General features: G+C 43.5%; 1 protein-coding gene across 1 annotated transcript; it reads left to right on the plus strand.

Moving 5' to 3' along the window:
- The first annotated feature begins 1,090 nt into the window (after positions 1 to 1,090).
- On the plus strand, positions 1,091 to 15,221 carry LOC147106264 (uncharacterized). The gene is made up of 5 exons (XM_086009752.1): positions 1,091 to 1,265; positions 1,574 to 1,630; positions 1,717 to 1,872; positions 5,316 to 5,387; positions 14,051 to 15,221. The coding sequence occupies exons 1-5, from the start codon at positions 1,128 to 1,130 to the stop codon at positions 14,156 to 14,158; spliced, it is 531 nt and encodes a 176-aa protein (XP_085865878.1). The 5' UTR covers positions 1,091 to 1,127; the 3' UTR covers positions 14,159 to 15,221.
- The last annotated feature ends 2,954 nt before the right edge of the window (positions 15,222 to 18,175 follow it).

An 18,175-nucleotide genomic window follows, 5' to 3' on the forward strand; every position in this document is an offset into this window, starting at 1 on the left:
ATGGAGGGAGTGCAGCGAAGATTCACCAGGCTGCTACCTGGGATGGCAGGAATGACGTATGAGGAGAGATTGGGTCGATTGGGCTTATACTCGCTGGAGTTTAGAAGAATGAGAGGGGATCTCATTGAAACTTATAAAATTCTAACAGGACTAGACAGACTAGATGCAGGAAGGATGTTCCCGATGGCGGGGGAGTCCAGAACCAGGGGCCACAGTCTAAGGATAAGGGGTAAGCCATTTAGGACAGAGATGAGGAGGAATTTCTTCACCCAGAGAGTGGTGAACCTGTGGAATTCTCAACCACAGAAGACAGTTGAGGCCAATTCATTAAATATATTCAAGAAGGAGTTAGATATATTTCTTAAGGCTAAAGGGATCAAGGGTTATGGGGAGAAAGCAGGGACAGGGTACTGAGTTTGGATGATCAGCCATGATCTCATTAAATGGGGAGCAGGCTCGAGGGGCTGAATGGCCTACTCCTGCTCCTATCTTCTATGTTTCTATGTTAAATGTTATGGCTGATTAGGGTCGATAAAGGCATAAAGGCTTATCACGCTGATAAATGAATGGGGGGCGGAGGCAGAACCTGAGTACTTGTATCTGGCAAAATCGGAAACAAATTCACGCAAAAGTGGGGAATGAGTACATTACTGATTTCTGAAGTCAGTATCAGAATAAAGATCTTATTGATAATTACCTGGTGAGATAGTTAGCAACTACAATTTTACATAACTTTCACTTCTCTTTCGATAGTAAGATGATTATCTGACACCACACCAAGGAGTATTATCAGTGATTTCTGCGCTCTAACCCTTAACCACGCTGAGTACCTTCTGAGTGACAGGGAAATATCAGTGCACGAACAGCTAAAGGTGACCTAGATAAGTGGAGGGGCTCTCCCCGCCACCGTGCCGTAAACGAAAAGTAAAAACAAATGGAAATGTTTACACCAATTGCCCCACATTTCTCCCCGTGGGACGAGGAAGGGGAATCTGAACATGACGTGATTGTGAAGTGAGACTTTCCGGGGGAATCACTTGCTTATAAATAGGGGAGGAGCCAGGCTTCCAACCCGCTGTGAGCGGTGAAAGTGAGTGTGTGCAGACAGATCGCCCAGCAATAGCACCATGCTCTCTCCGGCCGCTTGGCTCCTATTGGCTTCCATCCCCAGTATTGCAGGAAGCGTGGGGTCGGGCTGCAAACCAGATGTGCCAGATGAGCTGATCAAGGATTTTTGCTCGTGTGTGGAAAGGGTCACCAAGAAGGTGATTCAGTTTGATTTATCTGCCAGAAAAGCACCTTTCTAAATTTACAGAAATAGAAAAATGCGCTTTTTTTTTAGCAGTTTGCATAGATTTATATCTTCCACAATCTTTTCATATATAAAGAATAGTGCATATAGAAAGCTCGATCGTGTTTTCGGTGGTTTAACATTTTCCTCATGCGTGTAAAGTTACATAAACATTATTTTACTAAACGGTCATTGGCTTTTAATAACAATTTCGTAAAAGAATCGTTCTTTACACTCTGCCTATAAGTGTGGCACGTCATCCTTTCATTTTTATTTTTCCAGATTACTGGGACTGACGGACGAATCCTACCACAACTTTGCGAATTTGTGAATATGACAGTAAGTTTAATTATGCATCAATGTTTATCAAATGCTGTTAGATATAAATCCCCATGTAATCGTTAAATGTTTACTATTACTTACAGAGAAAGGGCAAATGTACTGTTATGAAGGCGGCTTTGGGATTTTATCGTGTTTTCTTGAAGAAAAATCTACAAAACCTATCAGCTCCTGAAGTTGTCAAAAAGGATCTATCAAAAATCAAAGATTACATCCAGAAGATAAAGTCAAACACAAAATGTGTAAGTTTGCTTTATTTTTCTATATCTAAGCTATCTATGTAAGCATCCTATCAAACTACCTCACTTGCAGTTCATTTGGACAAGACTCCACTCTGTGAGCAGTGGCAGAGGCAATACTAAAAGAGGCAATACTAAAAAATACTAGAAATTGTTGATTTTTTAAAATACTTTATTTGGTGCATTTTGCAGCATTTTGGAATATATTTTTACATACACATCATAATTTCTGATGTGTATAATATTTCATATGTGAGAATAAACCACAACTTGAATCTATATAGCACCCTTAATGTCTGCCCCACCTGTGGGTGGGTGGGACTGTAGGTCCCGCATTGGACTCATCAGTCACCTGAGAACTCATTTTTAATGTGGAAGCAAGTCATCCTCGGTTCCGAGGGACTGCCTAAGAAGAAGAATAATGTAATAAATTGTCCCAAGGCGCTTCACATGAGCGATTATCAACCAAAATTCGACACTGAGCCACATAAGGAGGGCAGGTGACCAAAAGCATGGTCAAAGAGGCAGGTTTTAAGGAGTGTCTTAAAGGAGGAGGAGAGAGAGAGAGAGAGAGAGGCAGACAGGTTTAGGGAGGGAATTCCAGAGCTTAGAGTCTAGGCAGCTGAAGACCGCCAATGGTGGAGCGAAGAAAATTGGGGATGTGCAAGAGGCCAGAATTGGAGGAATGCAGAGATTTCTGGGTGTTGTAGGCTGGAGGAGTTTACAGAGATAGGGAGGGGTGAGGCCATGGAGGGATTTGAAAACAAGGATGAGAATCCCATTAAACTGGACTGAAAACTATAATGGTGAATCATATGTTATTATAATGTATTAAAAAAAATATTCTTGTTTCTTGATCCTTACGTGGTGCTGTACTACTACAGTTTTTCAGCCTAGAAATGATTGTGGTAACATTACTGTATTCCTCTGTCCAATGCAACAACAACTATCTCCAACAAGCGAGAGTCTAACCACCGCCCCTTGACATTCAATGGCATTACCATCGCCAAATCCTCCACCATTAACATCCTGGGGGGTCACCATTGACCAGAAACTTAACTGGACCAGCCATATAAATACTGTGGCAACTAGAGCAGGTCAGAGGCGGGGTATTTTGCGGCGAGTATTTCACCTCCTGACTCCCCAAAGCCTTTCCACCATCTACAAGGCACAAGTCAGGACTGTGATGGAATACTCTCCACTTGCCTGGATGAGTGCAGCTCCAATAACACTCAAGAAGCTCGACACCATCCAAGACAAAGCAGCCCGCTTGATTGGCACCCCATCCACCACCTTAAACATTCACTCCCTCCACCACCAGCATACCGTGGTTGCAGTGTGTACCATCTACAAGATGCACTGCAGCAACTCGCCAAGGCTTCATAGAATCATAGAAAGTTACAGCACGGAAGGAAGCCATTTCGGCCCATCGTGTCCATGCCAGCCAACAAAGAGCTATCCAGCCTAATCCCACTTCCCAGCTCTTGGTCCGTAGCCCTGCAGGTTAGAGCATCCCAAGTGCATATCCAAGTACTTTTTAAATGTGGTTAGGGTTCCTGCCTCTACCACCCTTTCAGGCAGTGAGTTCCAGACTCCCACAACCCTCTGGGTGAAGAAATTTCCCCTCAAATCCCCTCTAAACCTTCCACCAATTACTTTAAATCTGTGCCCCCTGGTTTTTGACCCCTCTGATAAGGGAAATAGGTCCTCTGTATCCACTTTATCTATGCCCCTTATAATTTTATGCACCTCAATAAGGTCTCCCCTCAGCCTCCTCTGTTCCAAGGAAAACAGACCCAGCCTATCCAGCCTTTCCTCATAGCTAAGATTCTCTGGCAGCACCTCCCAAACCCGTGACCTCTACCATCTGGAAGGACAAGGGCAGCAGGCGCATGGGAACACCACCACCTCCAAGTCACGCACCAGCCTGACTTGGAAGTATATCGCCGTTTCTTCATCATCGCTGGGTCAAAATCCTGGAACTCCCTACCTAACAGCACTGTGGGAGTATCACACGGACTGCAGCGGTTCAAGATGGCGGCTCACCACCACCTTCTCAAGGGCAACTAGGGATGGGCAATAAATGCTGGCCTTGTCAGCAATGCCCACATCCCAGGAACGAATAAAAAACAACTTACATTTATATAGTGCCTTTAACGTCGTAAAACATTTCGAGGCGCGTCACAGGAACATTACCAATCAAAATTAGACACCGAACCATATAAGTAAATATTAGGTGTTATCTAATTTATTTAAATTTGGTAAACACCTCAGTTACAATAGAGGAGAAAGGAATGTTCTACAAATGCATTTAGCGTCCGACCGCTAATATTGGCAACAGTAATTTCTAGCCTTTGGTCTCACAATGAATTACTGATAATATAATCAGATAGTAAAAAAATAGCTCTTATTGAATCATAGAATAGTACAGCACAGAAGGAGGTCATTCGGTCCATCAAGTCTATGCCGGCTCTTTCGAAGAGCAATCCAGTTAGTCCCACTCGCCCGCTCTTTCCTCATATCCCTGCAATCTTTTCTCCTTCAAGTATTTATCCAATTCCCTTTTGAAGGCTACAATTGAATCTGTATCCACCGCCCTATCAGGCCGTGCATTCCAAATCCTAACCACTCATAGATTGATAGAAACTTACAGGACAGAAGGAGGCCATTCGGCCCATCGTGCCTGTGCTAGCTCTTTAAAAGGAGCGGCCGTGCTTAATCCCACATCCTGCTTTTTGTCCGTAACCCTGTAAGTTGTTGATCCTCAAATACCTGTCCAACTCTGTTTTAAAATGATTTATGGAATCAGCTTCCACCACCTTTACAGGTAGAGCGTTCCAGATCCCGACAACTCACTGTGTGAAAAAATTTCTCCTCATCTCCCCTCTAGATCTTTTTCCAATGATTTTAAATCTACGACCTCTAGTTATTGACCTACTCACCAGAGGGAATATTTTTTCCCTATTTACTCTATCAAAACCTCTCATCTTGAAAACCTCCATTAGAATCATAGAAATTTACGGCACAGAAGGAGGCCATTTGGCCCATCGTGTCTGCGCCGGTCGAAAAAGAGCTATCCGGCCTAATCCCACTTTCGAGCTCTTGGTCCGTAGCCTTGCAGTTTATGGCACCTCAAGTGCACATCCAAGCACTTTTTAAAAGCTCTTCATGACAATGACCACCATGGAGGTTTACAATCTTTATCAGAAGGTGGCTGCAAATTTCACCTTGACCTTGTGTTGTTTGCCATTCTGTACTTCTGAAGTCAGGTCTGTAGCCTTCAAAAATGAAAAGTGCGTACACCACATCCCTGTCTGTGTGTGTGCAAATGTATCCATTTAGTAAGATTAACCTAATCTAACATTGCACACAAAATTATGACAAGTCATCCCCCAGAAGAAACAACAAAATGCATAAACTTATAACCACTATCTATTAAATTACAGGGACGATGCAAGTCATTTAAGGATCACGCGGCAGAAAAAGTCGTGGAGAAATTACAAGAAGAAAAGTTTACGGTAATGGGTCTTTCACAACTACATTTAGATTATTTTAGATTTATTTCAAATACCAGCCTGCAATGCCATTAATCATTCTGAAAGCATTGCTTTTGTTAGTCTCAATGCCTCTGCAAAACCTTAAGATGACCTATTTTATTCATGTTTACTCTTAATTATTGAAGGGAAGGTTGCAGTCCAAAAGGCAGGTAGATGATAAGAATGTATGTACATGGCGAGAGTAGGTTGATGAATCATACTTTCACAACCCATTTGCAGTGGAGAACTGCTTCCTAAAATAGTTACCTTATGCTGGCTTCCAGTCTTGCTGCTGTTGAAACTGTCATATTCAATAGCAACCCAAAATTGCTGATTAACTTTCGAACAAATATACGTTCACCAACTTGTTTTAACAAATTTGCCACTTTTTCATTACTGCTGGTACCTGCCTGGAGAATGTCTCTACGGTAGTAGCGAAACCACTTTGTGGCCTGTATAAAGGTTGGCAGGAGTGCTGCAGGGCCTAGCTCATTGGCAGCCTCCTAAGGGCTTGATTTTGCCGGCGCTCAGAGGGCAGGTTTGGAGGTGGGTTCACTGTCAAAATAGCAAAGATTGACAGCGGGTAGAAAACCCGCCGTCAACCCACCTCCATGCGAGTCTCCCATGCGTCGGGTCTGTCAGCGGAGGACTGACTCAACACTAAGCGGCGGGGGAGACAATTGAGCTCATTAAATGGCTTGTTAAGAGCCAATTTAATGGTATTTTGAGGCTTCCTTCCAATTTTACGTGCTCCCCCACGGGTTACCCGCTGCTCGGAGAACACACCAGCTCACCTTGGCATGAGTTGAGTCTGCCCTGATGTTTCTGATAAGCTGACAGCTGCAGAAGTGGTGTGAAGGATGCCATGTTGCAGATGGTCAGTTTCAGAGTTCAGAAACGGTTGGATACTGCATTTGTAAGGCATATAGAGATTTCTTTAGCTTTCAAGTGTTTAGAGGCAACTGTATATCCAGTGCCACCTCATTGGAACAACCTCTCTCACTATTGACAGATCGCTCTCTCATCTCACCTGCAGCTGACATCTATTGCAGCAACATCAGTGCCCTAGAAACTATCTCACCTTGCTCCTCTGATTCCTTCCACGCTCCGCCCCAACACCAACATCACCAGGCACACCAACATCACCAACAACAACACCAACCTTCTCCGCCATCGCCTGATGCTGCACAGGACATAGGGCATCAGCCCCTGACAACATTGCTGCCCGGGAGGCCAGCGATGGCATCACCATGGCCAGATTTACTTCACTTGACGCTGTAAACCCTGGCTGCTACATGATGCGCCAGGTTGACACCATCCCACACCAGCACCGTGAAACATCCCTTTAATGTCCAACCCATTCCATTCACACTCATTACTATAGTGAGTTAATAAAGGAAGGAATCACTGTAATACAGAGAAATGATATTGGGTCAAAAGATCAGGATAATGAAACAGTTTGGGTGGAGATAAGGAATAATAAGGGGAAAAAAACACTAGTGGGCGTGGTCTATAGGCCTCCGAACAGTTGCAACTCTGTTGGACGGAGTATCAATCAGGAAATAGTTGAGGCTTGTAATAAGGGAACATCTATAATTATGGGGGATTTTAACTATCATATTAATTGGACAAATCAAATTGGGCAGGGCTGCCTTGAGGATGAATTCATTGAGTGTATTAGGGATGGGTTTCTTGAGCAGTATGTAACTGAACCGACCAGGGGGCAAGCAACCTTAGATCTGGTCCTGTCTAACGAGACAGGATTAATTAAAAATGTCCTAGTAAAGGATCCCCTTGGAATGAGTGACCATAACATGGTTGAATTCCATATTCAATTAGAGGGTGAGAAGGTTGGATCTCAAACAAGCGTGCTAAGCTTGAATAAAGGAGACTATGAAGGTATGAGAGCGGAATTGAGTAGAGTGGATTGGGAAAATAGATTAAAGGGTAAGATGATACATGATCAGTGGTGTACATTTAAGGAGTTATTTTACAACTTCCAAAAAAAATATATTCCACTGAGAAGAAAAGGGTGTAAAAGAAAAGACAGCCATCCGTGGCTAAGTAAAGAAATTAAGGATAGTATTCGACTAAAAACAAGGGCATATAAGGTAGCCAAATCTAGTGGGAGGATAGAGGATTGGGAAAACTTTAAAAGACAGCAAAAAATAACAAAAAGATTGATTAAGAAAGGGAAGATAGATTATGAAAGTAAATTAGCAAAAAATATAAAAACAGATAGTAAGAGTTTTTATAGTTATATAAAAAGAAAAAGGGTGGCTAAAGTAAATGTTGGTCCCTTAGAGGATGAGACTGGGAAATTAATGGTGGGAAATATGGAGATGGCAAAAACACAATGAATATTTTGTATCAGTCTTTACAGTAGAAGACACTAAGAATATCCCAACACTGGACAAACAGGGGGCTATAGGGGGGGAGGAGCTAAACACGATCAAAATCACTAAGGAAGTGGTACTCGGTAAAATAATGGGACTCAAGGCGGATAAATCACCTGGACCTGATGGCTTACATCCTAGGGTCTTGAGGGAAGTGGCGGTAGGGATTGTGGATGCATTGGTAATAATTTTCCAAAACTCCCTGGACTCAGCAAAGGTCCCGGCGGACTGGAAAACTGCTAATGTAACACCCTTATTTAAAAAGGGCAGTAGACAGAAGGCTGGAAACTATAGACCGGTTAGCCTAACATCTGTGGTAGGTAAAATTTTGGAGTCCATTATTAAGGAGACAGTAACAGGACATTTGGATAATCATAATTTAATAGGACAAAGTCAGCACGGTTTTATGAAGGGGAAGTCATGTTTGACAAATTTGCTGGAGTTCTTTGAGGAAGTAACATATAGGGTGGATAAAGGGGAACCAGTGGACGTAGTGTATTTAGACTTCCAAAAGGCATTTGACAAGGTGCCACACAAAAGATTATTGCTTAAGATAAAAAATCACGGGATTGGGGGTAATATCCTGGCATGGATAGAGGATTGGCTATCTAACAGAAGGCAGAGAGTTGGGATAAATAGTTCATTCTCAGACTGGCAATCAGTAACTAGTGGTGTTCCGCAGGGGTCAGTGCTGGGTCCCCAACTCTTTACAATCTATATTAATGATTTGGAGGAGGGGACCGAGTGTAACATATCAAAGTTTGCAGATGATACTAAGATGGGAGGGAAAGTAGTGAGTGAGGAGGACATAAAAAACCTGCAAGGGGACATAGACAGGCTAAGTAAGTGGGCAGAGATTTGGCAGATGGAATACAATACTGGAAAGTGTGAGGTTATGCACTTTGGCAGGAAAAGTCGTAGAGCAAGTTATTATCTTAATGGCAAGAAACTGGAAAGTACTGAAGTACAAAGGGATCTGGGGGTCCTGGTGCACGAAACTCAAAAGGTTAGTATGCAGGTGCAGCAAGTGATTAAGAAGGCCAATGGAATGTTGGCTTTCATTGCTAGGGGGATAGAATATAAAAATAGGGAGGTATTGCTTCAGTTGTACAAGGTATTGGTGAGACCGCACCTGGAATACTGCGTACAGTTTTGGTGTCCATACTTAAGAAAGGACATACTTGCTCTCAAGTCAGTACAAAGAAGGTTCACTCGGTTAATCCCGGGGATGAGGGGATGGACATATGAGGAGAGGTTGAGTAGATTGGGACTCTACTCATTGGAGTTCAGAAGAATGAGAGGCGATCTTATTGAAACATATAAGATTGTGAAGGGGTTGGATCGGGTGGATGTGGGGAGGATGTTCCCGATGATGGGTGAAACTAGAACTAGGGGGCATAGTCTTAGAATAAGGGGCTGCTCTTTCAAAACTGAGATGAGGAGGAACTACTTCACTCAGAGGGTGGTAGGTCCATGGAATATGCTGCCCCAAAAAGCTGTAGAAGCTACATCATTACATAAATTTAAAACAGAAATAGACAGTTTCCTAGAAGTAAAGGGAATTAAGGGTTACGGGGAGCGGGCAGGAATTTGGACATGAGTCTAGGTTCGGATCGGTCATGGCCCTGTGGGTAGCGGAGCAGGCCCAGGGGCCGTGTAGCCTGATCCTGCTCCTATTTCGTGTGTCTAATTCTGTTAGATTCAGGAGATGGTTCTGTGATAGTAGATTGGCGGTTATGATCAGATCAGCCATGATCTTATTGAATGGCGGAGCAGGCTCGAGGGGCCGATTGGCCTACTCCTGCTCCTATTTCTTATGTTCTTATGAGGGGGGAGAGTTATGTCTCAGCATTCACTGGAACTCAGTAAGACACTTCCAAAGTGTAGTGTATGTACCTTTTAAGAGAGAACTACTTTTACAGCTCCTGTATACTGTAGTACCGGCAGTGACCACACCTGTATATAAGCCTTGAGCATGCCTCTGTACTGCCAGTCTTTAGACTACCCTCCTCCAGTAAACACCTGTTGATTGTTAAGTTACAGCCTCCGTGTAGTTATTGGAAAACATCATACTTTAAGAATCACGGATTCAACACAAAGGTGATCACAGATCTATCCAATAAGGGGCAGTGTTGAAAATATACCAAAAACTTCACAGGAACATTGGCTAAACCTTTCGAGTGCCTACCCTTGTGTGTTGTTACTTGGTATGCTTGCAGTAGGATGAGGGTGAGTGTGAGGGGTAGCTAGGGAGATGGGGAAGTGATAATGTAGATAGAGAGGGATGGGTGGAGGTACAAGGTAAGTTGGTGTGAGTAAGGATGTGCAGGAGTAGGGTAGGAAAGGCAGAGTGATGGGGATGTGTTGAGTGGCACAGCAGGATGAGGTTGAGTGTGGCTTTGCAGTAACGTTTCGTGATCCACTGAGATCATTGAAAGGACCCCTGACAACATCCCTGCTTTTGCCCTCCTGTGCAATGTGCAACCAGGCTGCGTTGGTGATCTGGGGAGGTCTCTTCTGCCCTTGGAAGGGAAGAGAACCTCCCTGCGTGCTGTGACTCCCTCCATAAGCATATGGAGGAAGTCATTGGACAGCCTGGGTGCAACCGTCCACCTTTGTGCAGTGCTTGTCAGTGTTTGAAGCACCTCAATGCTGTCAAACACTGACAGAACAACTGTCAAACGCAATGTGGCCGTGGTCCCTTTAAGGAAACCGGCTGATGATGCAACGTTTAAATTTATTATTTGATTTACATTTTTAATTATTTGTAGGAAATTTCATGTTTAATTTGAAACTGAAAGGGCCTTTAAATATTCAGCCTCACATTGCATGCATCAGCTGAAATCTGAGAAAAAGGTCTGGCCCAGGGAATACAAAATTGTGTGGAGATGCTGGTAGTTTAAGAGTGAAACATACAGTGTACCAGCTGTCACCATTATAAATATTTTCTGAACAAATTCTGACTACTTTAAAACTTAAAATAATTACTGCACTGAGGTTACCTGTGTCATATTTGACCCCGAGATGAGCTTCTGACCACATATATGCACCATCACTAAGGCCTCCTATTTCCACCTCTGGAACATTGCCCGTCTCCACCCCTGCCTCAGCTCATCTGCTGCTGAAACCCTCATCCATGCCTTTGTTACCTCTAGACTTGACTATTCCAATGCACTCCTGGCTGGCCTCCCATGTTCTTGAGGCCTAACTAGTGTTTTATACAGTTGAAGCATAACCCCCCCTGCTCTTGTATTCTATGCCTTGGCTAATAATGGGGAACGAAGAAATGGAAGAGCATTTAAACAAATACTTTGGTTCTGCCTTCACGGAAGAGGACACAAATAACTTCCCAGAAATGCTAGGGAACCAAGGGTCTAGTGAGAAGGAGGAATTAAAGGAAATTAGTATTAGTAAAAAAATAGTGCTGGAGAAATTAATGGGCCTGAAAGCCGATAAATCCCCATGGCCTGATAATCTGCATCCCAGAGTACTAAAAGAGGTAGCCATGGAAATAGTGGATGCATTGGTTGTCATCTTCCAAAATTCTATAGATTATGGAACAGTTCCTGCAGATTGGAGGGTGGCAAATGTAACCCCACTATTTAAAAAAGGAGGGAGAGAGAAAACAGGGAACTACAGAGTGGTTAGCCTAACATCAGTAGTAGGGAAAATGCTAGAATCTATTATAAAGGATGTGATAACAGGACACTTAGAAAATATCAACGGGATTAGACAAAGTCAACATGGATTTATGAAAGGGAAATCGTGTTTGACAAACCTACTGGAGTTTTTTGAGGATGTAACTGGTAGAATAGATGAGGTGTATTTGGATTTTCAGAAGGCCTTTGATAAAGTCCCACATAAGAAGTTAGTGTGCAAAATTAAAGCACATGGGATTGGGGGTAATATACTGGCATGGATTGAAAATTGGTTAACAGACAGGAAACAGAGTAGGAATAAATGGGTCTTTTTCGGGCTGGCAGGCGGTGACTAGTGGGGTACCGCAGGGATCAGTACTTCGGCCCCAGTTATTCACAATATATATCAATGATTTGGATGAGGGAACCAAATGTAATATTTCCAAGTTTGCTGACGACACGAAGCTAGGTGGGATTGTGAGTTGTGAGGAGGATGCAAAGAGGCTTCAAGGCAATTTAGACAAATTGAGTGAGTGGGCAAATACATGGCAGATGCAGTATAATGTGGATAAATGTGAAGTTATCCACTTCGGTAGGAAAAACAGATAGGCCGAGTATTATTTAAATGGTGATAGATTGGGAAATGTTGATGTACAGAGGGACCTGGGTGTCCTTGTACACCAGTCGCTGAAAGCAAACATGCAGGTGCAGCAAGCAGTTAGGAAGGCAAATGGTATGTTGGCCTTCATTGCAAGAGGATTTGAGTACATGAGCAAGGATGTCTTACTACAGTTATACAGGGCCTTGGCGAGACCACATCTGGAGTAGTGTGTGCAGTTTTGGTCTCCTTACCAAAGAAAGGATATACTTGTCATAGAGGGAGTTCAGCGAAGGTTCACCAGACTGATTCCTGGGATGGTAGGACTGTCGTATGAGGAGAGATTGGGTCGACTAGGCCTGTATTCACTAGAGTTTAAGAGTTTAATAGCATGAGAGGGCATCTCATTGAAACGTATAAAATTCTGACAGGGCTAGACAGGCTGGATGCAGGGAGGATGTTTCCCCTGGCTGGGGGGTCTAGAATGAGGAGTCACAGTCTCAGGATACGGGGTAGGACATTTAGGACTGAGATGAGGAGAAATTTCTTCACTCAGAGGGTGGTGAACCTGTGGAATTCTCTACCACAGAAGGCTGTGGAGGCCAAGTCACTGAATATATTTAAGAAGGAGATAGATAGATTTCTAGAAACAAAAGGCATCAAGGGGTATGGGGAGAGAGCAGGAATATGGTATTGAGATAGAGGATCAGCCACGATCATATTGAATGGCAGAGCAGGCTCGAAGGGCCGAATGGCCTGCTCCTGCTCCTATTTTTCTGTTTACCCTTCTTAAACTTTGAGGTCATCCAAAACTCTGCTGCCCGTGTCCTAACTCACACCCAGTCCCATTCTCCCATCACCCCTGTGCTCGCTAACTTACATTGGCTCCCAGTTAAGCAACACCTCAATTTCAAAATTTTCATCCTTGATTTCAAATCCCTCTATGGCCTCGCCCCTCCCTATCTCTGTAATCTTCTCCAGCCCCACAACCGTGCCCCCACCCCACCCACCCCCACTTCCCCCCCCCCCCCCCCAGATATCTGCGCTCCTCTAATTCTGGTTTCTTGAGAATCCCTCATTTTAATCGCACCACCATTGGTGGCCATGTTGCCAAGGCCCTAAGGTCTGTAATTCTCTCCCTAAACCTCTCTGCCTCTCTTTCATCCTTTAAGACGATCCTTAAAATCTACCTTTTTGACCAAGCTTTTGGTCATCTGCCCTATTCTCTCCTTATGTGGCTCAGTGTTAAATTTTGTTTAAAACACTCCTGTGAAGTGCCTTGGGATGTTTTACTACATTAAAGGCGCTAAATACATACAAGTTGTTGTTGTTGCCAGACATCTACCAAAGGGGTTTGTAACCAGTTGCTAGGAAAGTGGCCTGGGTTGACTCACTTGTCCTCTGTGCCCAATGGAATTTTACACCCCTTTCTGTGGAGGAGGGGCTTGCTTCTTCTGGATGCCTCCCTTCATGGCCTACTTAAGAAATCACCATATTTGTGGGCAGCAATCCACATCCTAATGATTTACACAGCAGAGCTCTTAAGCTGATAGCAAAATACTGCAGATGCTGGAAATCCGAAATAACAACAGAAAATGCTGGAAAAACTCAGCAGGCCAGGCAACATTTGTGGAGAGAAATTAGAGTCGACGTTTCGGGTGAACCCTTTTTCAAAACTGGAAAGGAAATGAAATAGATCTTAAGCTGGTTTATTGAGCATATTTATTTTGAGTTCACTGATGCTATGGCCAGCAGTCAGTCCATGCAAATATAATTGTACCTTTTCACTATTCTTACTACGATGAGATATACCAATTCTTAAAAAAAAGTTTATTTTGGTTGATATCTGCAGTAAATATTTTAAACAGATTTTTTCTGAAATGCGATGCAGAACCTAAAAAGAGGCTATTATTTATCACTTACTTCTTCCCTCAGGAACCACAGATAATAGACCCGATATACTCCAGAAATAACAATTACTAATTACCTGTACTTCTGGTTTAAAATTTCCAGGTGAAGGGCTCATCACATGCCACTGTGTCAGAGATCATCTTTCAACTCTACGCTCTTCGAAATCTCCTTCTCGAAATAACCAACAAGCTGCCTTTCACAGGATGTTAATCCGCATAGTTGTCATTTTTGCCGATAACATAGGTTTTTAATCTGCTATAGGTTTTAAGAACATAACAAAAGCCAAGAAAGGAAATGGTCACTCAGCCCTTTGAAGCTCATCCTTCTAGAGCTTAATTTTTCCATTGTATTATCCATCTGTATTTGAGATAGTGTGCAGAGCATTTAAGCAATGCAATGCATTTACATATAAGCAATATTCCTTTATTTATCTTGAAGTAATCTAAAACATTATTAAACAGCTTCATCTTTAATGCACACAATCTTTTAATAATGTATCCTAATTGTTTTTGATTATGCCATTCATCTAGTTATTTATTTGATGTGCTTGTGATCACTTAGCAACATTCACTTTTTGTGAATGGTAAGTTATTTTGTAATGAGGGAGGCAGATTATGCACAATTTTCTTTCAGAGAACTGCAGTTACTCACTGGTTTTTACTTTCACTAGTCAAACCTTCATTGGTCCAGCTGTAAATTACACATGACAGCAGGGTCAGGGGCAGGAAACTAGGTCGAAGAACCTCGAAAACTCGTGCTGCGTCTCTTAAAGGCACTTGTTTTCTCCTAAGTATCTAGGCCATATAAACCTCTTGTTTCCGTCAGTGTCTGCATTGTGTCAGTGAATGGACTTGGGGCTTCACCTCTAATCTACAAATGTTTAAAATATTTTGTAATGAAATGATATAATTAATATATAATAATTTGTTAAAATTGTTTTTGAAGGGGAGTTTTGCCCACTTGAAGTGCATATCAGGAATTCAGCTGCATGCCTCATGATTTTCTGTCCTTTCTTAAAAAAAAAAAAAAAAAAATAATAGATGGCAAATCATGGGAAGCACGTGATAAATTTCTGATGCACACTCCCAGCAGGCGGAGCACACACTTGTAAAGTTAGCCCATAGAGGCTTTCCTCTATGGATAACAAATTTGAAGTGTTATGTTTTCAAGTATCCCATTTTTCAGTGTGAACATTGTATATTAGAAAGAAACATCTGAGTGAGTGGGTGGATTAGTCACAGATTGACTTGACTTGCATATATAATAAACTTAATCATTCTGTTCATAACATATTGAGCATTCTATGTTATTACTTCTTTTATTTAATGCTTTAAGGGGGAGAAATTCGGTATCGCCCTGTTTGGGGCGCAATTATCGGCCGGGCGCAAAGTTTAGCGCCTGGTGCTAATTATCGCCTCTGACTGCAAACTTGGCTCTTATCACCCCTGGAGGTGATTGGAGCACTAAATCAGGCGCTACACACCTCTCTCAGGGCGCTAATGCCGAGGAGTGAGGTGCTACCTCAGAGCGCTGGCGAAGCTCATGTGATGTCAGTCAGCAATGGAACACAGACACACGGGCGCCGGCCAGTACTTAAAGGGGAGGGTCGATCTTGCTCTCCAGCCACACCTTGCTCATTGCAGCCTTGAATCTCGGCCTGGTGAGACCTGTACATCAAATCTGCTGGAAAGAACAATGGAGAGGCCCAGGGAAAGAGCTCAGAGTGCAGCCCCCATAGTCTCTTCTAAATCGATGCAAGGAAGGTTAAATCAAAATGAACCTACAAAGTGCTGCTCAGTACCCAACGCTCCTTCACACAGCGTTGAATCCAGAAATCTCTCTCAGACTGCGTGGTGCAAAAATGTCGCCGACAAAAAAAGGCAGGAAGCGGCTGCCTTTAAATAGCGCTCCCCCAATCCCTTCCTCACTGCAAAAGTTCCCCTCTGCCTACCATTGCTAGCGGAAGGCAGGGGGCGCCACTCAGTATCCGGTCTGGGGCGCTACACGCTCGACTGATGTCACGATCTGCGGGCGCAGGAGATTGTGGCGGTAGTGTTTAGCGCCGCCGCAAAATGTCTGGTCATTTTCGTGAGCAGTGCAAACATCGCCGCGCCTGGGCACTAGTTGCTTTGCCCCCGTTAGCACCCTAACGGGAGACACAAAGCAACCGAATGTTTCCCCCAAAGAATCTTATGTGATTTCCTCACTCCTCCCAGAGTTAGAATAATGAATATAGAAACATAGAAACTAGGAGCAGGCCATTCGGCCCTTCGAGCCTGCTCCGCCATTCAACGAGATCATGGCTGATCATCCAAACCCTAGCACCCGGTCCCTACACCGACAGCCATCCCACCCAAGCCCTATCCCCGTAACCCTGTAACCCCACGTATTTAATCCCCCCTAACACTAAGGGTCAATTTTTATCATGGCCAATCAACCTAACCCGCACATCTTTGGACTGTGGGAGGAAACCGGAGCACCCAGAGAAAACCCACGCAAACACGGGGAGAATGTCTGTGTGGAGTTTGCACAGTCACCCGAGGCTGGATTTGAACCCGGGTCCCTGGCACTGTGAGGCAACAGTGCTAACCACTATGCCACCGTGCTGCTAAATATGATTTAGGAGCACAGTTTATTTGTTTCACCTATTTCTAATTTACAACAATTTTCATTTACTTAGCACTCCTCATGGAGAAGAATATCTCATAGCACTTTACAAAAGGGAAAAGTGAATGTTGAACACAAACTGAAGGAAATTTATGGAGGGGACCCAAGGTTTTTGAAAGCAGAGACAAAGCTAGCAACCCAAAGCAGGTTAGGAAGAGAATTCCAGAGGTCAGAGGTGCAATAGCTGAATGGCATCTGATGATGATGTGGAGGGGTGGGGGTGCAATCAGGAATCCAAATTCAGAGGCATAGAATGTCTAGGCAGTCAAATATGACTGGAAAGGACTTCCCAAATATGGTGGGAGATTTTAGGATTATTGGCCCCGGATTTTGCGGTAGGAATAATGGAGAGGCTATCAGCGATGACCATTATTAAGGAGTAAATTGGGCAGCAACTTCCGGTGTCTGCACATGTGCAGTTAAACGTGGCAATCAGGAAGTTGCTGTCTGAGTTGCCCTGCTTCTCCATAAGCTTCACTGCACTGGTACCTTATCAAGAGATTTGGCATTCAACCACATGAAGGGTGTGAAGTTGTTGTATTTACCCACTAGATACTAAACATGCCAGGAAAAGTTAGGGCTCGTCGATTCAAGTGTAAGTGAATTTTTAGCGGTGTGATAAGTATTAATTACTGGCAAACATACTCTCTGGCACTGAAACTACTTTCACAAGTGTGAAGTCTTTTAATGTTGGAGATTTTAAAAAGTTTTTACTTTTTCTTGCTGTCTCTTTTATCTCTCTCTTAATCCCATCTTTCTTTCCCTCACTTTAGTTTGCTTTCTGTACATGATTTTGCATTGAATGTTGTAACTTACAGTTCCTGGGTTAGACTATGCGTGCCTCATTAAGGTTTCTGATTGGTTGAGGAGTCAGGTTGTTGCTTGTCCTGTTCACACAGTCTCAGATCCCCTGTAGAGGAGGCCATGCTGTTTCGGACTCCCGATGACCATACATTGCTGCGCAAAAGCCCACAAAAAGTCTGGGAGCAGCTGTAATCGTAATGAACGGTGAGCGCCGCTCGTTCGCGGCTGACTGCAAAAAACGGGCCATTATGTTGAAATTGAATTGGACAAGGATGGGGATGTTGAGTGTGTGTAACTTTACGTAGCGGAAGGTTTAGACTGCAGAGTTCTAAATAAGATAAAGGCTTCAATATTAACCCCCATGATGGGCTTGAGGAGGAGGAGGTGGAGGTGGGGGGGGGGGTGAAACCCTAAAAATGGGGAGCGTCCCCAACCCACCACTTACACACCCGTTGATGTTTTTACGGCAGCGGGTGGTGAGGTGTGCGAGTGTCCCGTCTTGGAGAGGTGGGACACTTCATTAACATATTTAAATCAGGCTCCCTGTAAAAATCAGGGCTAAAGTTTCTGAATATTGAAGGCTGGTGAAGAGAATACTTGAGAAACTAGTCCTCAAGGAGATGAAAGCCAGTATGAGAGTTTGAGGAAAGAAGGTCGGAGAATAAGTGGCCGATGTTCCCAAGATGGAAAAAGTCAGTCTCGGTGGCAGACTAGAAATGGCGTTTAAAGCTCAGTTCAAAGTCAAGCAAAACATTC

Source organism: Somniosus microcephalus, chromosome 16, assembly GCF_052327205.1.
Source record: "Somniosus microcephalus isolate GS21.2 chromosome 16, FLI_Smic_1.0, whole genome shotgun sequence".
NCBI lineage: Eukaryota > Metazoa > Chordata > Chondrichthyes > Squaliformes > Somniosidae > Somniosus > Somniosus microcephalus.

Coding starts and splice junctions, on each gene's coding strand:
- LOC147106264 (XM_086009752.1), top strand. CDS start 1,128: ATGCTCTCTCCGGCCGCTTGGCTCCTATTGGCTTCCATCCCCAGTATT. Junction 1,631..1,716: donor GCGAATTTGTGAATATGACA/GTAAGTTTAATT, acceptor TATTACTTACAG/AGAAAGGGCAAATGTACTGT. Junction 1,873..5,315: donor TAAAGTCAAACACAAAATGT/GTAAGTTTGCTT, acceptor ATTAAATTACAG/GGACGATGCAAGTCATTTAA.